The following is a 24,085-nucleotide window of genomic DNA, read 5'->3' on the forward strand; positions in this document are numbered from 1 at the left end:
AGATACCATGACATATGGTCTCCATTATAAACCCTAGCTAGGAGGTAGAGATACCATGACATATGGACATTATAAACCCTAGCTAGGAGGTAGAGATACCATGACATATGGTCTGTCCATTATAAACCCTAGCTAGGAGGTAGAGTATACCATTACATATGGACTCCATTATAAACCCTAGCTAGGAGGTAGAGATACCATGACATATGGTCTCCATTATATAAACCCTAGCTAGGAGGTAGAGATACCATGACATATGGTCTCCATTATAAACCCTAGCTAGGAGGTAGAGATACCATGACATATGGTCTCCATTATAAACCCTAGCTAGGAGGTAGAGATACCATGACATATGGTCTCCATTATAAACCCTAGCTAGGAGGTAGAGATACCATGACATATGGTCTCCATTATAAACCCTAGCTAGGAGGTAGAGATACCATGACATATGGTCTCCATTATAAACCCTAGCTAGGAGGTAGAGATACCATGACATATGGTCTCCATTATAAACCCTAGCTAGGAGGTAGAGATACCATGACATATGGACTCCATTATAAACCCTAGCTAGGAGGAGGTAGAGATACCATGACATATGGTCTCCATTATAAACCCTAGCTAGGAGGTAGAGATACCATGACATATGGTCTGTCTCCATTATAAACCCTAGCTAGGAGGTAGAGATACCATGACATATGGTCTCCATTATAAACCCTAGCTAGGAGGTAGAGATACCATGACATATGGTCTCCATTATAAACCCTAGCTAGGAGGTAGAGATACCATGACATATGGTCTCCATTATAAACCCTAGCTAGGAGGTAGAGATACCATGACATATGGACTCCATTATAAACCCTAGCTAGGAGGTAGAGATACCATGACATATGGTCTGTCTCCATTATAAACCCTAGCTAGGAGGTAGAGATACCATGACATATGGTCTCCATTATAAACCCTAGCTAGGAGGTAGAGATACCATGACATATGGTCTCCATTATAAACCCTAGCTAGGAGGTAGAGATACCATGACATATGGTCTGTCTCCATTATAAACCCTAGCTAGGAGGTAGAGATACCATGACATATGGTCTGTCTCCATTATAAACCCTAGCTAGGAGGTAGAGATACCATGACATATGGTCTCCATTATAAACCCTAGCTAGGAGGTAGAGATACCATGACATATGTACTCCATTATAAACCCTAGCTAGAAGGTAGAGATACCATGACATATGGACTCCATTATAAACCCTAGCTAGGAGGTAGAGATACCATGACATATGGTCTCCATTATAAACCCTAGCTAGGAGGTAGAGATACCATGACATATGGACTCCATTATAAACCCTAGCTAGGAGGTAGAGATACCATGACATATGGTCTCCATTATAAACCCTAGCTAGGAGGTAGAGATACCATGACATATGGACTCCATTATAAACCCTAGCTAGGAGGTAGAGATACCATGACATATGGTCTCCATTATAAACCCTAGCTAGGAGGTAGAGATACCATGACATATGGTCTGTCTCCATTATAAACCCTAGCTAGGAGGTAGAGATACCATGACATATGGTCTGTCTCCATTATAAACCCTAGCTAGGAGGTAGAGATACCATGACATATGGTCTGACATATGGTCTCCATTATAAACCCTAGCTAGGAGGTAGAGATACCATGACATATGGTCTCCATTATAAACCCTAGCTAGGAGGTAGAGATACCATGACATATGGTCTGTCTCCATTATAAACCCTAGCTAGGAGGTAGAGATACCATGACATATGGTCTGTCTCCATTATAAACCCTAGCTAGGAGGTAGAGATACCATGACATATGGTCTCCATTATAAACCCTAGCTAGGAGGTAGAGATACCATGACATATGGACTCCATTATAAACCCTAGCTAGGAGGTAGAGTATACCATTACATATGGACTCCATTATAAACCCTAGCTAGGAGGTAGAGATACCATGACATATGGACTCCATTATAAACCCTAGCTATATATATATATATATATATATATATTATATCAAACTTGCATGAAGCACAATCTTGTCAGGAATAAATGGACACTAGGACACTAGTTATGTTGTAAGTGTGTATTCAAAGAACATTCACAGTATATTATATTATCATGGTATCATTCACAGAGGTTCAGCAGTATATTATATTATCATGGTATCATTCACAGAGGTTCAACAGTATATTATATTATCATGGTATCATTCACAGAGGTTCTACAGTATATTATATTATCATGGTATCATTCACAGAGGTTCAGCAGTATATTATCATGGTATCATTCACAGAGGTTCTACAGTATATTATAATGGTATCATTCACAGAGGTTCAGCAGTATATTATATTATCATGGTATCATTCACAGAGGTTCAACAGTATATTATATTATCATGGTATCATTCACAGAGGTTCAGCAGTATGTTATATTATCATGGTATCATTCACAGAGGTTCAGCAGTATATTATATTATCATGGTATCATTCACAGAGGTTCAGCAGTATATTATATTATCATGGTATCATTCACAGAGGTTCAGCAGTATATTATATTATCATGGTATCATTCACAGAGGTTCAACAGTATGTTATATTATCATGGTATCATTCACAGAGGTTCAACAGTATGTTATATTATCATGGTATCATTCACAGAGGTTCTACAGTATATTATATTATCATTCACAGAGGTTCAGCAGTATATTATATTATCATGGTATCATTCACAGAGGTTCAGCAGTATATTATATTATCATGGTATCATTCACAGAGGTTCAACAGTATATTATATTATCATGGTATCATTCACAGAGGTTCAGCAGTATATTATATTATCATTCACAGAGGTTCAGCAGTATATTATATTATCATGGTATCATTCACAGAGGTTCTACAGTATATTATATTATCATGGTATCATTCACAGAGGTTCAGCAGTATATTATATTATCATGGTATCATTCACAGAGGTTCAGCAGTATATTATATTATCATGGTATCATTCACAGAGGTTCTACAGTATATTATATTATCATGGTATCATTCACAGAGGTTCTACAGTATATTATATTATCATGGTATCATTCACAGAGGTTCAACAGTATATTATATTATCATGGTATCATTCACAGAGGTTCTACAGTATATTATATTATCATTCACAGAGGTTCAGCAGTATATTATATTATCATGGTATCATTCACAGAGTTTCAACAGTATGTTATATTATCATGATATCATTCACAGAGGTTCAACAGTATATTATATTATCATGGTATCATTCACAGAGGTTCAGCAGTATATTATATTATCATGGTATCATTCACAGAGGTTCTACAGTATATTATATTATCATGGTATCATTCACAGAGGTTCAACAGTATATTATATTATCATGGTATCATTCACAGAGGTTCTACAGTATATTATATTATCATTCACAGAGGTTCAGCAGTATATTATATTATCATGGTATCATTCACAGAGGTTCTACAGTATATTATATTATCATGGTATCATTCACAGAGGTTCTACAGTATATTATATTATCATGGTATCATTCACAGAGGTTCAACAGTATATTATATTATCATGGTATCATTCACAGAGGTTCAACAGTATATTATATTATCATGGTATCATTCACAGAGGTTCAGCAGTATATTATATTATCATGGTATCATTCACAGAGGTTCTACAGTATATTATATTATCATGGTATCATTCACAGAGGTTCAGCAGTATATTATATTATCATGGTATCATTCACAGAGGTTCTACAGTATGTTATATTATCATGGTATCATTCACAGAGGTTCAGCAGTATATTATATTATCATGGTATCATTCACAGAGGTTCAACAGTATATTATATTATCATGGTATCATTCACAGAGGTTCAACAGTATATTATATTATCATGGTATCATTCACAGAGGTTCAGCAGTATATTATATTATCATGGTATCATTCACAGAGGTTCAACAGTATATTATATTATCATGGTATCATTCACAGAGGTTCAACAGTATATTATATTATCATCACAGAGGTTCTACAGTATATTATATTATCATTCACAGAGGTTCAGCAGTATATTATATTATCATGGTATCATTCACAGAGGTTCTACAGTATATTATATTATAATGGTATCATTCACAGAGGTTCTACAGTATATTATATTATCATGGTATCATTCACAGAGGTTCAACAGTATATTATATTATCATGGTATCATTCACAGAGGTTCAGCAGTATATTATATTATCATGGTATCATTCACAGAGGTTCAGCAGTATATTATATTATCATGGTATCATTCACAGAGGTTCTACAGTATATTATATTATCATGGTATCATTCACAGAGGTTCTACAGTATATTATATTATAATGGTATCATTCACAGAGGTTCAGCAGTATATTATATTATCATGGTATCATTCACAGAGGTTCAGCAGTATATTATATTATCATGGTATCATTCACAGAGGTTCAACAGTATGTTATATTATCATGGTATCATTCACAGAGGTTCAGCAGTATATTATATTATCATTCACAGAGGTTCTACAGTATATTATATTATCATTCACAGAGGTTCAGCAGTATATTATATTATCATGGTGTCATTCACAGAGGTTCTACAGTATATTATATTATCATGGTATCATTCACAGAGGTTCAACAGTATATTATATTATCATTCACAGAGGTTCTACAGTATATTATATTATCATTCACAGAGGTTCAGCAGTATATTATATTATCATGGTATCATTCACAGAGGTTCAACAGTATATTATATTATCATGGTATCATTCACAGAGGTTCAACAGTATATTATATTATCATGGTATCATTCACAGAGGTTCAACAGTATATTATATTATCATGGTATCATTCACAGAGGTTCAACAGTATATTATATTATCATGGTATCATTCACAGAGGTTCAACAGTATATTATATTATCATGGTATCATTCACAGAGGTTCAGCAGTATATTATATTATCATGGTATCATTCACAGAGGTTCAACAGTATATTATATTATCATGGTATCATTCACAGAGGTTCAACAGTATATTATATTATCATGGTATCATTCACAGAGGTTCTACAGTATATTATATTATAATGGTATCATTCACAGAGGTTCTACAGTATATTATATTATCATGGTATCATTCACAGAGGTTCTACAGTATATTATATTATCATGGTATCATTCACAGAGGTTCAACAGTATATTATATTATCATTCACAGAGGTTCTACAGTATATTATATTATCATTCACAGAGGTTCAGCAGTATATTATATTATCATGGTATCATTCACAGAGGTTCTACAGTATATTATATTATCATGGTATCATTCACAGAGGTTCAACAGTATGTTATATTATCATGGTATCATTCACAGAGGTTCAACAGTATATTATATTATCATGGTATCATTCACAGAGGTTCAGCAGTATGTTATATTATCATGGTATCATTCACAGGGGTTCAACAGTATTTTATATTATCATGGTATCATTCACAGAGGTTCAGCAGTATATTATATTATCATGGTATCATTCACAGAGGTTCAGCAGTATATTATATTATAATGGTATCATTCACAGAGGTTCAACAGTATATTATATTATCATTCACAGAGGTTCAGCAGTATGTTATATTATCATGATATCATTCACAGAGGTTCTGCAGTATATTATATTATCATGGTATCATTCACAGAGGTTCAACAGTATATTATATTATCATTCACAGAGGTTCTACAGTATATTATATTATCATTCACAGAGGTTCAGCAGTATATTATATTATCATGGTATCATTCACAGAGGTTCAACAGTATATTATATTATCATGGTATCATTCACAGAGGTTCAACAGTATATTATCATGGTATCATTCACAGAGGTTCAGCAGTATTTTATATTATCATGGTATCATTCACAGAGGTTCAGCAGTATTTTATATTATCATGGTATCATTCACAGAGGTTCTACAGTATATTATATTATCATGGTATCATTCACAGAGGTTCAACAGTATATTATATTATCATGGTATCATTCACAGAGGTTCAGCAGTATATTATATTATCATGGTATCATTCACAGAGGTTCAACAGTATATTATATTATCATGGTATCATTCACAGAGGTTCAGCAGTATATTATATTATCATGGTATCATTCACAGAGGTTCAGCAGTATATTATATTATCATGGTATCATTCACAGAGGTTCAGCAGTATATTATATTATCATTCACAGAGGTTCAACAGTATATTATATTATCATTCACAGAGGTTCAGCAGTATATTATATTATCATGGTATCTTTCACAGAGGTTCAACAGTATGTTATATTATCATGGTATCATTCACAGAGGTTCAACAGTATATTATATTATCATTCACAGAGGTTCAGCAGTATGTTATATTATCATGGTATCATTCACAGAGGTTATACAGTATATTATATTATAATGGCATCATTCACAGAGGTTCTACAGTATATTATATTATAATGGTATCATTCACAGAGGTTCAACAGTATATTATATTATCATTCACAGAGGTTCAGCAGTATATTATATTATCATGGTATCATTCAAAGAGGTTCAGCAGTATATTATATTATCATGGTATCATTCACAGAGGTTCAGCAGTATATTATATTATCATGGTATCATTCACAGAGGTTCAACAGTATGTTATATTATCATGGTATCATTCACAGAGGTACAGCAGTATGTTATATTATCATGGTATCATTCACAGAGGTTCTGCAGTATATTATATTATCATTCACAGAGGTTCAGCAGTATATTATATTATCATGGTATCATTCACAGAGGTTCAACAGTATGTTATATTATCATGGTATCATTCACAGAGGTTCAGCAGTATATTATATTATCATGGTATCATTCACAGAGGTTCAACAGTATATTATATTATCATGGTATCATTCACAGAGGTTCAGCAGTATATTATATTATCATGGTATCATTCACAGAGGTTCTACAGTATATTATATTATCATGGTATCATTCACAGAGGTTCAGCAGTATATTATATTATCATGGTATCATTCACAGAGGTTCAACAGTATATTATATTATCATGGTATCATTCACAGAGGTTCAGCAGTATATTATATTATCATGGTATCATTCACAGAGGTTCTACAGTATATTATATTATCATGGTATCATTCACAGAGGTTCAGCAGTATATTATATTATCATTCACAGAGGTTCAACAGTATATTATATTATCATGGTATCATTCACAGAGGTTCAACAGTATATTATATTATCATGGTATCATTCACAGAGGTTCAGCAGTATATTATATTATCATGGTATCATTCACAGAGGTTCAGCAGTATATTATATTATCATGGTATCATTCACAGAGGTTCAACGGTATATTATATTATCATGGTATCATTCACAGAGGTTCAACAGTATATTATATTATCATGGTATCATTCACAGAGGTTCAACAGTATATTATATTATCATTCACAGAGGTTCTACAGTATATTATATTATCATTCACAGAGGTTCAACAGTATATTATATTATCATGGTATCATTCACAGAGGTTCAACAGTATATTATATTATCATGGTATCATTCACAGAGGTTCAACAGTATATTATATTATCATGGTATCATTCACAGAGGTTCAGCAGTATATTATATTATCATGGTATCATTCACAGAGGTTCTACAGTATATTATATTATCATGGTATCATTCACAGAGGTTCAACAGTATATTATATTATCATTCACAGAGGTTCTACAGTATATTATATTATCATTCACAGAGGTTCTACAGTATATTATATTATCATTCACAGAGGTTCAGCAGTATATTATATTATCATGGTGTCATTCACAGAGGTTCTACAGTATATTATATTATCATGGTATCATTCACAGAGGTTCAACAGTATATTATATTATCATTCACAGAGGTTCTACAGTATATTATATTATCATTCACAGAGGTTCTACAGTATATTATATTATCATGGTATCATTCACAGAGGTTCAGCAGTATATTATATTATCATGGTATCATTCACAGAGGTTCAGCAGTATATTATATTATCATGGTATAGAATTAACATGATTAAGGTTTGTCTGTTAGAGGATATAGAACATACATGATTAAGGTTTGTCTGTTAGAGGATATAGCACATACATGATTAAGGTTTGTCTGTTAGAGGATATAGCACATACATGATACACGTTGACGACTCTGGTCGTTGACTACAGAGATGGGTGTTACCGTGGTTACTGGTCACATGACGATACAGAACACAGCACAACGGGAAGTGACGAAAGATGATGTCGCTGCCCTACACCAATCACAAAACCACCTCGAGATGCTCGTCCACCTGTGTGTGTGTGTGTGTGTGTGTGTGTGTGTGTGTGTGTGTGTGTGTGTGTGTGTGTGTGTGTGTGTGTGTGTGTGTGTGTGTGTGTGTGTGTGTGTGTGTGTGTGTGTGTGTGTGTGTGTGTAAAGGATGTGAAACGGCTAGCTAAGTTAGCGGTGGTTCGCGCTAAATAGCGTTTCAATCGTTTACGTCACTTGCTCTGAGACCTTGAAGTAGTGGTTCCCCTTGCTCTGGGTGACTGTTGTTGATGAGTGCAGAGGGTCCCTGGTTCGAGCCAGGGTATGGGCGAGGGGACGGTTTAAAATTGTACTGTTACGTGTGTGTGTGTGTGTGTGTGTGTGTGTGTGTGTGTGTGTGTGTGTGTGTGTGTGTGTGTGTGTGTGTGTGTGTGTGTGTGTGTGTGTGTGTGTGTGTGTGTGTGTGTGTGTGTGGGTGTATTGTGGATGACTGTCTATTTTTGACCCATTAATTCTGTGTGGTTACAAGGTAAATTCTGCATGGTTACAGGGTTTAAACAACTCAAAGGGTGAAGTTTAGGTATTCATCCAGAGTGGTTAAAGTTAGGGCTATGGTTTGGGGAAGACAAGGTATTCATCCAGAGTGGTTAAAGTTAGGGCTATGGTTTGGGGAAGACAAGGTATTCATCCAGAGTGGTTAAAGTTAGGGCTATGGTTTGGGGAAGACAAGGTATTCATCCAGAGTGGTTAAAGTTAGGGCTATGGTTTGGGGTAGACAAGGTATTCATCCAGAGTGGTTAAAGTTAGGGCTATGGTTTGGGGTAGACAAGGTATTCATCCAGAGTGGTTAAAGTTAGGGCCGTGGTTTGGGGAAGACAAGGTATTCATCCAGAGTGGTTAAAGTTAGGGCTATGGTTTGGGGAAGACAAGGTATTCATCCAGAGTGGTTAAAGTTAGGGCTATGGTTTGGGGAAGACAAGGTATTCATCCAGAGTGGTTAAAGTTAGGGCTATGGTTTGGGGAAGACAAGGTATTCATCCAGAGTGGTTAAAGTTAGGGCTATGGTTTGGGGAAGACAAGGTATTCATCCAGAGTGGTTAAAGTTAGGGCTGTGGTTTGGGGAAGACAAGGTATTCATCCAGAGTGGTTAAAGTTAGGGCTGTGGTTTGGGGAAGACAAGGTATTCATCCAGAGTGGTTAAAGTTAGGGCTGTGGTTTGGGGAAGACAAGGTATTCATCCAGAGTGGTTAAAGTTAGGGCTATGGTTTGGGGAAGACAAGGTATTCATCCAGAGTGGTTAAAGTTAGGGCTGTGGTTTGGGGAAGACAAGGTATTCATCCAGAGTGGTTAAAGTTAGGGCTGTGGTTTGGGGAAGACAAGGTATTCATCCAGAGTGGTTAGAGTTAGGGCTATGGTTTGGGGAAGACAAGGTATTCATCCAGAGTGGTTAAAGTTAGGGCTATGGTTTGGGGTAGACAAGGTATTCATCCAGAGTGATTAAAGTTAGGGCTGTGGTTTGGGGAAGACAAGGTATTCATCCAGAGTGGTTAAAGTTAGGGCTGTGGTTTGGGGAAGACAAGGTATTCATCCAGAGTGGTTAAAGTTAGGGCTGTGGTTTGGGGAAGACAAGGTATTCATCCAGAGTGGTTAAAGTTAGGGCTATGGTTTGGGGAAGACAAGGTATTCATCCAGAGTGGTTAAAGTTAGGGCTGTGGTTTGGGGAAGACAAGGTATTCATCCAGAGTGGTTAAAGTTAGGGCTATGGTTTGGGGAAGACAAGGTATTCATCCAGAGTGGTTAAAGTTAGGGCTGTGGTTTGGGGAAGACAAGGAACAAAATAATAACAAATGACTCGCTTTTGCCATCAAGTAATCTGACGGCTGGCTCGAGCGTTCTGAACTGCACTGGTCTGAGCATCACCAGTTCAATCTGCCGGCCAATCATTATATCGACGTTCTGGGTGTCCTTTTCAAACGCCCGAAATCGTGGTCTATTTCCAGGGATCAGTCTGTGTGAGTCGGAGTATTTCCAGGGATCAGTCTGTGTGAGTCGGAGTATTTCCAGGGATCAGTCTGTGTGAGTCAGAGTATTTCCAGGGATCAGTCTGTGTGAGTCAGAGTATTTCCGGGGATCAGTCTGTGTGAGTCAGAGTATTTCCGGGGATCAGTCTGTGTGAGTCAGACTATTTCCAGGGATCAGTCTGTGTGAGTCGGAGTATTTCCGGGGATCAGTCTGTGTGAGTCAGAGTATTTCCGGGGATCAGTCTGTGTGAGTCGGAGTATTTCCAGGGATCAGTCTGTGTGAGTCGGAGTATTTCCAGGGATCAGTCTGTGTGAGTCAGAGTATTTCCAGGGATCAGTCTGTGTGAGTCAGAGTATTTCCGGGGATCAGTCTGTGTGAGTCAGAGTATTTCCGGGGATCAGTCTGTGTGAGTCAGACTATTTCCAGGGATCAGTCTGTGTGAGTCGGAGTATTTCCGGGGATCAGTCTGTGTGAGTCAGAGTATTTCCGGGGATCAGTCTGTGTGAGTCGGAGTATTTCCGGGGATCAGTCTGTGTGAGTCGGAGTATTTCCAGGGATCAGTCTGTGTGACTCAGAGTATTTCCGGGGATCAGTCTGTGTGACTCAGAGTATTTCCGGGGATCAGTCTGTGTGAGTCAGACTATTTCCGGGGATCAGTCTGTGTGAGTCGGAGTATTTCCGGGGATCAGTCTGTGTGAGTCAGAGTATTTCCAGGGATCAGTCTGTGTGAGTCAGAGTATTTCTGGGGATCAGTCTGTGTGAGTCAGAGTATTTCCAGGGATCAGTCTGTGTGAGTCAGAGTATTTCCGGGGATCAGTCTGTGTGAGTCAGAGTATTTCCGGGGATCAGTCTGTGTGAGTCAGAGTATTTCCAGGGATCAGTCTGTGTGAGTCAGAGTATTTCCAGGGATCAGTCTGTGTGAGTCAGACTATTTCTGGGTAGGTTAGGGTGTAGGCCTCTCCAACAGGTCGATCTCCAGCTGCCGGTAGCTACCAGCCCACCTATGAGTTGCTCGCCAAACTATTCTGAATAGTACATGAAATGTTCACGTGTTCAACCACTGCAAACGGTAATAAACTAAATCTCACACAGTATCGGAACAAGCTGCCAGCTACCCACTAATCAACACAACGTTGATATAATCCCACCCCTGGTTAGCCACTACTGCCTTTAAAAAACAAGCCAATCCTAACACAATATCTGCCCATTTCATTTCCAGTAATATGGCCCCTGTGTGTCTGTGCGGTTGCGTGCGTTTGTCTATCACACCGTGTGTAGCAAGTTGACGTGATTAACCGTCTTGTGGGTTGACTGAAATATTTTACCCAAAACCCTTCTCAATTAAATGTTAACTGTAAAGTAGCCTGACCTGGCAGAGGTATATTAATGAGGAAGTACATCATCTGTATGTAATACTTGTTATTTTAAAACGTCACTAAACTGGTACATTAGATGGGACATCCCTCACTCACTAGATGCAGAATTAAAGGGCCAGACGCATAATTAAAGGGCCAGACGCATAATTAAAGGGCCAGACGCATAATTAAAGGGCCAGACGCATAATTAAAGGGCCAGACTCATAATTAAAGGGCCAGACGCATAATTAAAGGGCCAGACGCATAATTAAAGGCCCAGACGCATAATTAAAGGGCCAGACTCATAATTAAAGGGCCAGACGCATAATTAAAGGGCCAGACTCATAATTAAAGGGCAAGACGCATAATTAAAGGGCCAGACGCATAATTAAAGGGCCAGACGCATAATTAAAGGGCCAGACCCATAATTAAAGGGCCAGACGCACAATTAAAGGGGAATTACACCCCAAAATCTAAATGTGTTTGTTTTCTTCGACCTACTTTTATTTTTCATTATTTCATTTCATTAAGTATTGACATGGACTCAGAACTAATCTAATGTAATCTAATTTAATCTAATGTAATCTAATTTAATCTCATGTAATCTAATGTAATCTATTTTAATCTAATGTAATCTAATTTAATCTAATGTAATCTAATGTAATCTAATTTAATCTAATGTAATCTAATTTAATCTAATGTAATCTAATTTAATCTAATGTAATCTAATGTAATGTAATTTAATCTAATGTAATCTAATTTAATCTAATGTAATCTAATGTAATCTAATTTAATCTAATGTAATCTAATTTAATCTAATGTAATCTAATGTAATGTAATTTAATCTAATGTAATGTAATTTAATCTAATGTAATCTAATTTAATCTAATGTAATCTAATGTAATCTAATTTAATCTAATGTAATCTAATTGAATCTAATGTAATCTAATTTAATCTAATGTAATCGAATGTAATGTAATGTAATCTAATGTAATCTAATTTAATCTAATGTAATCTAATGTAATCTAATGTAATCTAATCTAATGTAATCTAATTTAATCTAATGTAATCTAATTGTATCTAATGTAATCTAATTTAATCTAATGTAATCTAATTTAATCTAATGTAATCTAATTGAATCTAATGTAATCTAATTTAATCTAATGTAATCGAATGTATTGTAATGTAATCTAATGTAATCTAATTTAATCAAATGTGATCTAATGTAATCTAATTTAATCTAATGTAATCTAATGTAATCTAATGTAATCTAATTTAATCTAATGTAATCTAATTTAATCTAATGTAATCTAATTTAATCTAATGTAATCTAATGTAATCTAATTTAATCTAATGTAATCTAATTTAATCTAATGTAATCTAATTTAATCGAATGTCATCTAATGTAATCAAATTTAATCTAATGTAATCTAATGTAATCTAATGTAATCTAATTTAATCTAATGTAATCTAATTTAATCTAATGTAATCTAATGTAATCTAATGTAATCTAATGTAATCTAATTTCATCTAATGTAATCTAATTTCATCTAATTTAATCTAATGTAATCTAATTTAATCTAATGTAATCTAATGTAATCTAATTTAATCTAATGTAATCTAATTTAATCTAATTTCGTTGAAAAATATATATTTTGAGAGTAAAAAACAAAACCTAAATCCAAGAAAGATAAAAATGAGAAAACATAATAACAGATTGTATAGGGCCTTAGAGCTGTTTATTAACTAGGTATATTGACAGAAAACATAACAGATTGTATAGGGCCTTAGAGCTGTTTATTATACAGGTATATTGACAGAAAACATAACAGATTGTATAGGGCCTTAGAGCTGTTTATTAACTAGGTATATTTACAGAAAACATAACAGATTTTATAGGGCCTTAGAGCTGTTTATTAACTAGGTATATTGACAGAAAACATAACAGATTGTATAGGGCCTTAGAGCTGTTTATTATACAGGTATATTGACAGAAAACATAATAACAGATTGTATAGGGCCTTAGAGCTGTTTATTAACTAGGTATATTGACAGAAAACATAATAACAGATTGTATAGGGCCTTAGAGCTGTTTATTAACTAGGTATATTGACAGAAAACATAACAGATTGTATAGGGCCTTAGAGCTGTTTATTATACAGGTATATTGACAGAAAACATAATAACAGATTTTATAGGGCCTTAGAGCTGTTTATTAACTAGGTATATTGACAGAAAACATAACAGATTGTATAGGGCCTTAGAGCTGTTTATTATATAGGTATATTGACAGAAAACATAACAGATTGTATAGGGCCTTAGAGCTGTTTATTAACTAGGTATATTGACAGAAAACATAATAACAGATTTTATTGGAGTGAGCGGTCGCATCCGCACTTCGCTCCGCAGGTAGTATAACTTTTCATTACATTTCATTACATTTCATTATAGTACAACGGTTTGATTTGTCTAATCTTAGCAATTTCTTCTTAGCTAGCTACATAGCCGTCTTTGTATCAAAGATAATTGCGTAATTATCGTATTTCGTCGTCCTAACGTAGTCTACACTGCTATCTGCCCAGCAGCTAGCCAGCTAGCAAGCGTCCACCGTCTACCGAATAGCAGAACTGTAGAAACTATTACACTCAACTGAACGACTTGATTAGTGTAGTGTTAGCTAGCTACATAGTTGTCTTTGCTGTCTTCGTATCCAAGATAATTGTGTAGTTTAGAGCGTGTAGTCTTAGAGTGATTATCTTAATTTACCGAGGTTAGCTAGCCAGCTATTTGTCGTCCTTAACGTAGGAGACACTGCTAGCTAGCCAACAGCTAGCCAACGTCTACCGAATAGAACTTCCGCACTCAACAACCCGGTCGCATTTTCGCTCGCTCCACAGGTAGTATCACATTTTCATTTCATTTCATTACAGCACAACGGTTTGATTTGTTTGATCGTAGCTAGCTACATAGCTAGCTACATAGCCGTCTTTGTATCAAAGATAATTGTGTAGTCTAGAGCGATTTTCTAGGTTAGCTAGCCAGCTATTGTCGTTCTTTTAACGCAACGTAACGTAATCAACACTGCTAGCTAGCCAGCTAGCCCCGAATAGCAGCACAGTAGAAACTATTACACTCAACGGAACGACTTGATTAGTGTAGTGTCAACAACGCAGCCACTGCCAGCTAGCCTACAAAGTCAACAACGCAGCCACTGCCAGCTAGCCTACTTCAGCAGTACTGTATCATTTTAATCATTTTAGTTAATAAGATTCTTGCTACGTAAGCTTAACTTTCTGAACATTCGAGACGTGTAGTCCACTTGACATTCCAATCTCCTTGCATTAGCGTAGCCTCTTCTGTAGCCTGTCAACTATGTGCCTGTCTATCCCTGTTCTCTCCTCTCTGCACAGACCATACAAACGCTCCACCGCGTGGCCGCGGCCACCCTAATCTGGTGGTCCCAGCGCACGACCCACGTGGAGTTCCAGGTTTCCGGTAGCCTCTGGAACTGCCGATCTGCGGCCAACAAGGCAGAGTTCATCTCAGCCTATGCCTCCCTCCAGTCCCTCGACTTCTTGGCACTGACGGAAACATGGATCACCACAGATAACACTGCTACTCCTACTGCTCTCTCTTCGTCCGCCCACGTGTTCTCGCACACCCCGAGAGCTTCTGGTCAGCGGGGTGGTGGCACCGGGATCCTCATCTCTCCCAAGTGGTCATTCTCTCTTTCTCCCCTTACCCATCTGTCTATCGCCTCGTTTGAATTCCATGCTCTCCCCTCGGAGAGTTCATCAATGAGCTTGATGCCTTGATAGCTCCTTTCCTGAGGACGGCTTACCTCTCACAGTTCTGGGCGACTTTAACCTCCCCATGTCTACCTTTGACTCATTCCTCTCTGCCTCCTTCTTTCCACTCCTCTCCTCTTTTGACCTCACCCTCTCACCTTCCCCCCTACTCACAAGGCAGGCAATACGCTCGACCTCATCTTTACTAGATGCTGTTCTTCCACTAACCTCATTGCAACTCCCCTCCAAGTCTCCGACCACTACCTTGTATCCTTTTCCCTCTCGCTCCCATCCAACACTTCCTACACTGCCCCTACTCGGATGGTATCGCGCCGTCCCAACCTTCGCTCTCTCTCCCCCGCTACTCTCTCCTCTTCCATCCTATCATCTCTTCCCTCTGCTCAAACCTTCTCCAACCTATCTCCTGATTCTGCCTCCTCAACCCTCCTCTCCTCCCTTTCTGCATCCTTTGACTCTCTATGTCCCCTATCCTCCAGGCCGCCTCGGTCCTCCCCTCCCGCTCCGTGGCTCGACGACTCATTGCGAGCTCACAGAACAGGGCTCCGGGCAGCCGAGCGGAAATGGAGGAAAACTCGCCTCCCTGCGGACCTGGCATCCTTTCACTCCCTCCTCTCTACATTTTCCTCCTCTGTCTCTGCTGCTAAAGCCACTTTCTACCACTCTAAATTCCAAGCATCTGCCTCTAACCCTAGGAAGCTCTTTGCCACCTTCTCCTCCCTCCTGAATCCTCCTCCCCCACCCCCTCCTCCCTCTCTGCAGATGACTTCGTCAACCATTTTGAAAAGAAGGTCGACGACATCCGATCCTCGTTTGCTAAGTCAAACGACACCGCTGGTTCTGCTCACACTGCCCTACCCTATGCTCTGACCTCTTTCTCCCTCTCTCTCCAGATGAAATTTCGTCTTGTGACGGCCGGCCGCCCAACAACCTGCCCGCTTGACCCTATCCCCTCCTCTCTTCTCCAGACCATTTCCAGAGACCTTCTCCCTTACCTCACCTCGCTCATCAACTCATCCCTGACCGCTGGCTACGTCCCTTCCGTCTTCAAGAGAGTGAGAGTTGCACCCCTTCTGAAAAAACCTACACTCGATCCCTCCGATGTCAACAACTACAGACCAGTATCCCTTCTTTCTTTTCTCTCCAAAACTCTTGAACATGCCGTCCTTGGCCAGCTCTCCCGCTATCTCTCTCAGAATGACCTTCTTGATCCAAATCAGTCAAGTTTCAAGACTAGTTATTCAACTGAGACTGCTCTTCTCTGTATCACGGAGGCGCTCCGCAATGCTAAAGCTAACTCTCTCTCCTCTGCTTTCATCCTTCTAGACCTATCGGCTGCCTTCGATACTGTGAACCATCAGATCCTCCTCTCCACCCTCTCCGAGTTGGGCATCTCCGGCGCGGCCCACGCTTGGATTGCGTCCTACCTGACAGGTCGCTCCTACCAGGTGGCGTGGCGAGAATCTGTCTCCTCACCACGCGCTCTCACCACTGGTGTCCCCAGGGCTCTGTTCTAGGCCCTCTCCTATTCTCGCTATACACCAAGTCACTTGGCTCTGTCATAACCTCACATGGTCCCTCCTATCATTGCTATGCAGACGACACACAATTAATCTTCTCCTTTCCCCCTTCTGATGACCAGGTGGCGAATCGCATCTCTGCATGTCTGGCAGACATATCAGTGTGGATGACGGATCACCACCTCAAGCTGAACCTCGGCAAGACGGAGCTCCTCTTCCTCCCGGGGAAGGACTGCCCGTTCCATGATCTCGCCATCACGGTTGACAACTCCATTGTGTCCTCCTCCCAGAGCGCTAAGAACCTTGGCGTGATCCTGGACAACACCCTGTCGTTCTCAACTAACATCAAGGCGGTGGCCCGTTCCTGTAGGTTCATGCTCTACAACATCCGCAGAGTACGACCCTGACTCACACAGGAAGCGGCGCAGGTCCTAATCCAGGCACTTGTCATCTCCCGTCTGGATTACTGCAACTCGCTGTTGGCTGGGCTCCCTGCCTGTGCCATTAAATCCCTACAACTCATCCAGAACGCCGCAGCCCGTCTGGTGTTCAACCTTCCCAAGTTCTCTCACGTCACCCCGCTCCTCCGCTCTCTCCACTGGCTCCCAGTTGAAGCTCGCATCCGCTACAAGACCATGGTGCTTGCCTACGGAGCTGTGAGGGGGAACGGCACCTCAGTACCTCCAGGCTCTGATCAGGCCCTACACCCAAACAAGGGCACTGCGTTCATCCACCTCTGGCCTGCTCGCCTCCCTACCACTGAGGAAGTACAGTTCCCGCTCAGCCCAGTCAAAACTGTTCGCTGCTCTGGCCCCCCAATGGTGGAACAAACTCCCTCACGACGCCAGGACAGCGGAGTCAATCACCACCTTCCGGAGACACCTGAAACCCCACCTCTTTAAGGAATACCTAGGATAGGATAAAGTAATCCTTCTCACCCCCCTTAAAAGATTTAGATGCACTATTGTAAAGTGGCTGTTCCACTGGATGTCATAAGGTAATGCACCAATTTGTAAGTCGCTCTGGATAAGAGCGTCTGCTAAATGACTTAAATGTAAAGTAAATGTTTATTATACAGGTATATTGACAGAAAACATAATAACAGATTTTATAGGGCCTTAGAGCTGTTTATTAACTAGGTATATTGACAGAAAACATAACAGATTGTATAGGGCCTTAGAGCTGTTTATTAACTAGGTATATTGACAGAAAACATAATAACAGATTGTATAGGGCCTTAGAGCTGTTTATTAACTAGGTATATTGACAGAAAACATAACAGATTGTATAGGGCCTTAGAGCTGTTTATTAACTAGGTATATTTACAGAAAACATAACAGATTTTATAGGGCCTTAGAGCTGTTTATTAACTAGGTATATTGACAGAAAACATAACAGATTGTATAGGGCCTTAGAGCTGTTTATTAACTAGGTATATTGACAGAAAACATAACAGATTGTATAGGGCCTTAGAGCTGTTTATTAACTAGGTATATTGACAGAAAACATAACAGATTGTATAGGGCCTTAGAGCTGTTTATTAACTAGGTATATTGACAGAAAACATAACAGATTGTATAGGGCCTTAGAGCTGTTTATTATACAGGTATATTGACAGAAAACATAACAGATTTTATAGGGCCTTAGAGCTGTTTATTAACTAGGTATATTGACAGAAAACATAATAACAGATTTTATAGGGTGAGTTGACAACATAGTGCCCTACTTCCTCTAGTACACTAAGGACCAGGGAAGAGTTGACAACATAGTGCCCTACTTCCTCTAGTACACTAAGGACCAGGGAAGAGTTGACAACATAGTGCCCTACTTCCTCTAGTACACTAAGGACCAGGGAAGAGTTGACAACATAGTGCCCTACTTCCTCTAGTACACTAAGGACCAGGGAAGAGTTGACAACAGTGTCCTACTTCCTCTCTAAGGACCAGGGAAGAGTTGACAACATAGTGCCCTACTTCCTCTAGTACACTAAGGACCAGGGAAGAGTTGACAACATAGTGCCCTACTTCCTCTAGTACACTAAGGACCAGGGAAGAGTTGACAACATAGTGCCCTACTTCCTCTAGTACACTAAGGACCAGGGAAGAGTTGACAACATAGTGCCCTACTTCCTCTAGTACACTAAGGACCAGGGAAGAGTTGACAACATAGTGCCCTACTTCCTCTAGTACACTAAGGACCAGGGAAGAGTTGACAACATAGTGCCCTACTTCCTCTAGTACACTAAGGACCAGGGAAGAGTTGACAACATAGTGCCCTACTTCCTCTAGGTCACTAAGGACCAGGGAAGAGTTGACAACATAGTGCCCTACTTCCTCTAGTACACTAAGGACCAGGGGAAGAGTTGACAACATAGTGCCCTACTTCCTCTAGGTCACTAAGGACCAGGGAAGAGTTGACAACATAGTGCCCTACTTCCTCTAGGTCACTAAGGACCAGGGAAGAGTTGCAGGGGAGAAAAGGGCCTATTGGAAAGCCAGATAAATAATGAGTAGATCGCATGCTAGAAAAGGTTGGAGCCCCCTGGAATGGGGTAACCCTTGACAACAACATCAACCATTAAACCAAATTAAATAAAGACAGAAAAAGAGAGAAGAGAGAAGACCTGTACAGTGGGCGGGACAACACACAATATAGTACACCCATTTGTAGACGCACACGTCAATCAACCTGTCAACCAATCAGACGTGCCAGTGGCCCTATGGACCAATCAGAGTGTTCAGAAGTTGAGTGTCTCTGACATCATCTTCCACCAGTCCATCAGCTCCTCCTTTTCCTCTTCCTTCCTCTCTACCAAGGACTCCAGCTCAAAGTCCACCTGGAGACACACACAGGTTAGACGGTTAGACAAACAGTTAAACACTAATCCTCTCCACCTGTAGATAATGCATGTTAACTAGTACTGAACATACTGTTGTCATGTTAACTAGTACTGAACATACTGTTGTCATGGTAACTAGTACTGAACATACTGTTGTCATGGTAACTAGTACTGAACATACTGTTGTCATGTTAACTAGTACTGAACATACTGTTGTCATGTTAACTAGTACTGAACATACTGTTGTCATGTTAACTAGTACTGAACATACTGTTGTCATGGTAACTAGTACTGAACATACTGTTGTCATGGTAACTAGTACTGAACATACTGTTGTCATGTTAACTAGTACTGAACATACTGTTGTCATGTTAACTAGTACTGAACATACTGTTGTCATGGTAACTAGTACTGAACATACTGTTGTCATGTTAACTACTACTGAACATACTGTTGTCATGTTAACTAGTACTGAACATACTGTTGTCATGGTAACTAGTACTGAACATACTGTTGTCATGTTAACTAGTACTGAACATACTGTTGTCATGTTAACTAGTACTGAACATACTGTTGTCATGTTAACTAGTACTGAACATACTGTTGTCATGTTAACTAGTACTGAACATACTGTTGTCATGTTAACTAGTACTGAACATACTGTTGTCATGTTAACTACTACTGAACATACTGTTGTCATGTTAACTAGTACTGAACATACTGTTGTCATGTTAACTACTACTGAACATACTGTTGTCATGTTAACTAGTACTGAACATACTGTTGTCATGTTAACTACTACTGAACATACTGTTGTCATGTTAACTAGTACTGAACATACTGTTGTCATGTTAACTACTACTGAACATACTGTTGTCATGTTAACTAGTACTGAACATACTGTTGTCATGTTAACTACTACTGAACATACTGTTGTCATGTTAACTACTACTGAACATACTGTTGTCATGGTAACTACTACTGAACATACTGTTGTCATGTTAACTAGTACTGAACATACTGTTGTCATGTTAACTAGTACTGAACATACTGTTGTCATGGTAACTAGTACTGAACATACTGTTGTCATGGTAACTAGTACTGAACATACTGTTGTCATGGTAACTACTACTGAACATACTGTTGTCATGGTAACTACTACTGAACATACTGTTGTCATGTTAACTACTACTGAACATACTGTTGTCATGTTAACTAGTACTGAACATACTGTTGTCATGGTAACTACTACTGAACATACTGTTGTCATGTTAACTACTACTGAACATACTGTTGTCATGGTAACTAGTACTGAACATACTGTTGTCATGTTAACTACTACTGAACATACTGTTGTCATGGTAACTACTACTGAGCATACTGTTGTCATGTTAACTACTACTGAGCATACTGTTGTCATGGTAACTACTACTGAACATACTGTTGTCATGGTAACTACTACTGAGCATATTGTTGTCATGTTAACTACTACTGAACATACTGTTGTCATGTTAACTAGTACTGAACATACTGTTGTCATGTTAACTACTACTGAACATACTGTTGTCATGTTAACTAGTACTGAACATACTGTTGTCATGGTAACTAGTACTGAACATACTGTTGTCATGTTAACTACTACTGAACATACTGTTGTCATGTTAACTACTACTGAACATACTGTTGTCATGTTAACTAGTACTGAACATACTGTTGTCATGTTAACTACTACTGAACATACTGTTGTCATGGTAACTACTACTGAACATACTGTTGTCATGTTAACTAGTACTGAACATACTGTTGTCATGGTAACTACTACTGAACATACTGTTGTCATGGTAACTACTACTGAACATACTGTTGTCATGGTAACTACTACTGAACATACTGTTGTCATGTTAACTACTACTGAACATACTGTTGTCATGTTAATAGTGTCATGAACATACTGTTGTCATGGTAACTACTACTGAACATACTGTCATGTCATGGTTCTTAAATACAGGACAGAACATACTGTTGTCATGTCAAGTAACTGAACATAGGCAGAACCTTGAACATACTGTTGTCATGGTAACGCATAGTAGTCTACCGAACATACTGTTGTCAATACTACTGAACATACTGTTGTCATGTTAACTACTACAGAACATCAATCATCAATATCACTGTACTTAGCTGTAAGAAAGTACATTAGTACTGAACATACATTAATAATCAATACTATATTAACAATACATTATCACAGTAACTAACTACTGAACAATGTCATGGTAATCTAATAACATACTTTATCATATAATAATAATCAACATACTCTTGTCATATAACTAATACTGAACATACTGTTGTCATGGTAACTAGTACTGAACATAATGTTGTCATGATAATACTATGAACATACTGTTGTCATGGTAAATAATCAGAATATACTGTTGTCAATATCTTACTAATCAACATACTCTTGTCATATCATAATAATCAACAACTCTAATCAATATGATAATAATCAATCAACTATTGTCAATATCATAATAATCAATACTGTTGTCATCAATATGAAATACATGTTTTCTCCAATCAACAATATACTCACAGTAACTCATACTGTTGTCATGTAACTACTACTGGGATTGGTCACTGTAACATACTGTTGTCATGGTAACTACTACTGAGAACATACTGTTGTCATGATGGTCACGAACATACTGTTGTCACTGAACATACTGTTGTCATGGTTCACTACTACACTGAACATACTGTTGTCATGGTAACTACTACTGAACATACTGTTTTGTCATGGTAACATATTTATGAACATACTGTTGTCATGGTAACTACTACTGAACATACTGTTGTCATGGTAACTACTACAGAAAATATGGTAACTAGTACTGTTGTCATGGTAACTACTACTGAACATACTGTTGTCATGTTGACTAGTACTGAACATACTGTTGTCATGGTAACTGTTATATAGTTGAACATACTGTTGTCATGGTAACTGTACTGAACATACTGTTGTCATGGTAGTTACCAGAACATACTGTTGTCATGGTAACTACTACTGAACATACTGTTGTCATGGTAACTAGTACTGAACATACTGTTGTCATGTTAACTGTGTACTGAACATATGTGTCATGGTAACTACTACTGAACATACTGTTGTCATGGTAAATACTGTGTGAAAATACTGTTGTCATGGTAACTACTACTGAACATACTGTTGTCATGTTAACTACTACTGAACATACTGTTGTCATGTTAACTGTACTGAACATACTGTTGTCATGTGTAACTACTACTGAACATACCTGTTGTCATGGTAACTACTAGTGAACATACTGTGTGTCATGGTAACTACTACTAGAACATACTGTTGTCATGTAACTACCAGTGAACATACTGTTGTCATGGTAACTACTACTGAACATACTGTTGTCATGTGTAACTACTACTGAACATACTGTTGTCATGTTAACTACTACTGAACATACTGTTGTCATGGTAACTACTACTGAACATACCTGTTGTCATGTAACTACTAGTGTGCATACTGTTGTCATGTGTAACTACTACTGAACATACTGTTGTCATGGTAACTACTGTGAACATGTGTGTGTGTGTGTGTGTGTGTGTGGTGTGTGTGTAACTACTGTGAACATGTGTTGTCATGGTAACTACTACTGAACATAGCTGTACCTGTCATGGTAACTACTAGTGACATACTGTTGTCATGTGTAACTACTACTGTAATACTGATGTCATGTTAACTACTAGTTGAACATAGCTGTGGTGTGTCATGGTAACTACTACTGAACATGTGTTGTCATGGTAACTACTACTAATGACCATGACTGTGTCATGTGTAACTACTACTGAACATGTGTAGGTGTACCTGTTCTATGTACTGAACATAGCTGTTGTCATGTGTAACTGTACTGAACATAGCTGTTGTCATGTGTGTGTATGTGTGAACATGTGTGTGTGTCATGGTGTTACTACTGGTAATCAATATGTGTTGTCATGTGTTCTACTGTAACATACCTGTTCTAGTAGTTGACTGTGTGTGTGTGTGTAACCTGTACTGAACAGTGTGTGTGTGTGTGTGTATG

The 24,085-nt window shown here is 38.3% G+C and overlaps 1 protein-coding gene and 2 long non-coding RNA genes across 18 annotated transcripts in view; 2 read left to right on the top strand and 1 right to left on the bottom strand.

Moving 5' to 3' along the window:
* The first annotated feature begins 8,946 nt into the window (after window positions 1-8,946).
* Window positions 8,947-10,250, top strand: LOC127929319 (uncharacterized). Of its 16 annotated transcripts, none has more exons than XR_008134420.1 (5): window positions 8,947-9,152; window positions 9,303-9,502; window positions 9,653-9,702; window positions 10,053-10,102; window positions 10,153-10,250. It is a non-coding gene; the product is annotated as an uncharacterized LOC127929319 (long non-coding RNA). The 16 variants fall into 16 exon arrangements; XR_008134416.1 differs by adding an exon at window positions 9,803-9,852 and having other exon boundaries at window positions 10,003-10,240; XR_008134421.1 differs by lacking the exon at window positions 10,053-10,102 and adding an exon at window positions 9,803-9,852 and having other exon boundaries at window positions 10,103-10,240.
* A 3,230-nt stretch (window positions 10,251-13,480) lies between these two features.
* Window positions 13,481-14,093, top strand: LOC127929320 (uncharacterized). The gene is made up of 3 exons (XR_008134422.1): window positions 13,481-13,781; window positions 13,843-13,961; window positions 14,023-14,093. It is a non-coding gene; the product is annotated as an uncharacterized LOC127929320 (long non-coding RNA).
* A 4,354-nt stretch (window positions 14,094-18,447) lies between these two features.
* The window catches only part of cpe (carboxypeptidase E), a 53,084-nt gene continuing 47,446 nt past the window's right edge, over window positions 18,448-24,085 (bottom strand). The window contains exon 8 of the mRNA XM_052517292.1: window positions 18,448-20,019. Within this exon, the coding sequence (XP_052373252.1) occupies window positions 19,863-20,019 (157 nt within the window). The 3' untranslated portion in view covers window positions 18,448-19,862. The remainder of the gene's footprint in view (window positions 20,020-24,085) is intronic.

Source organism: Oncorhynchus keta, unplaced genomic scaffold (assembly GCF_023373465.1).
Source record: "Oncorhynchus keta strain PuntledgeMale-10-30-2019 unplaced genomic scaffold, Oket_V2 Un_scaffold_6470_pilon_pilon, whole genome shotgun sequence".
In the NCBI taxonomy this organism is placed as follows: Eukaryota; Metazoa; Chordata; class Actinopteri; order Salmoniformes; family Salmonidae; genus Oncorhynchus; species Oncorhynchus keta.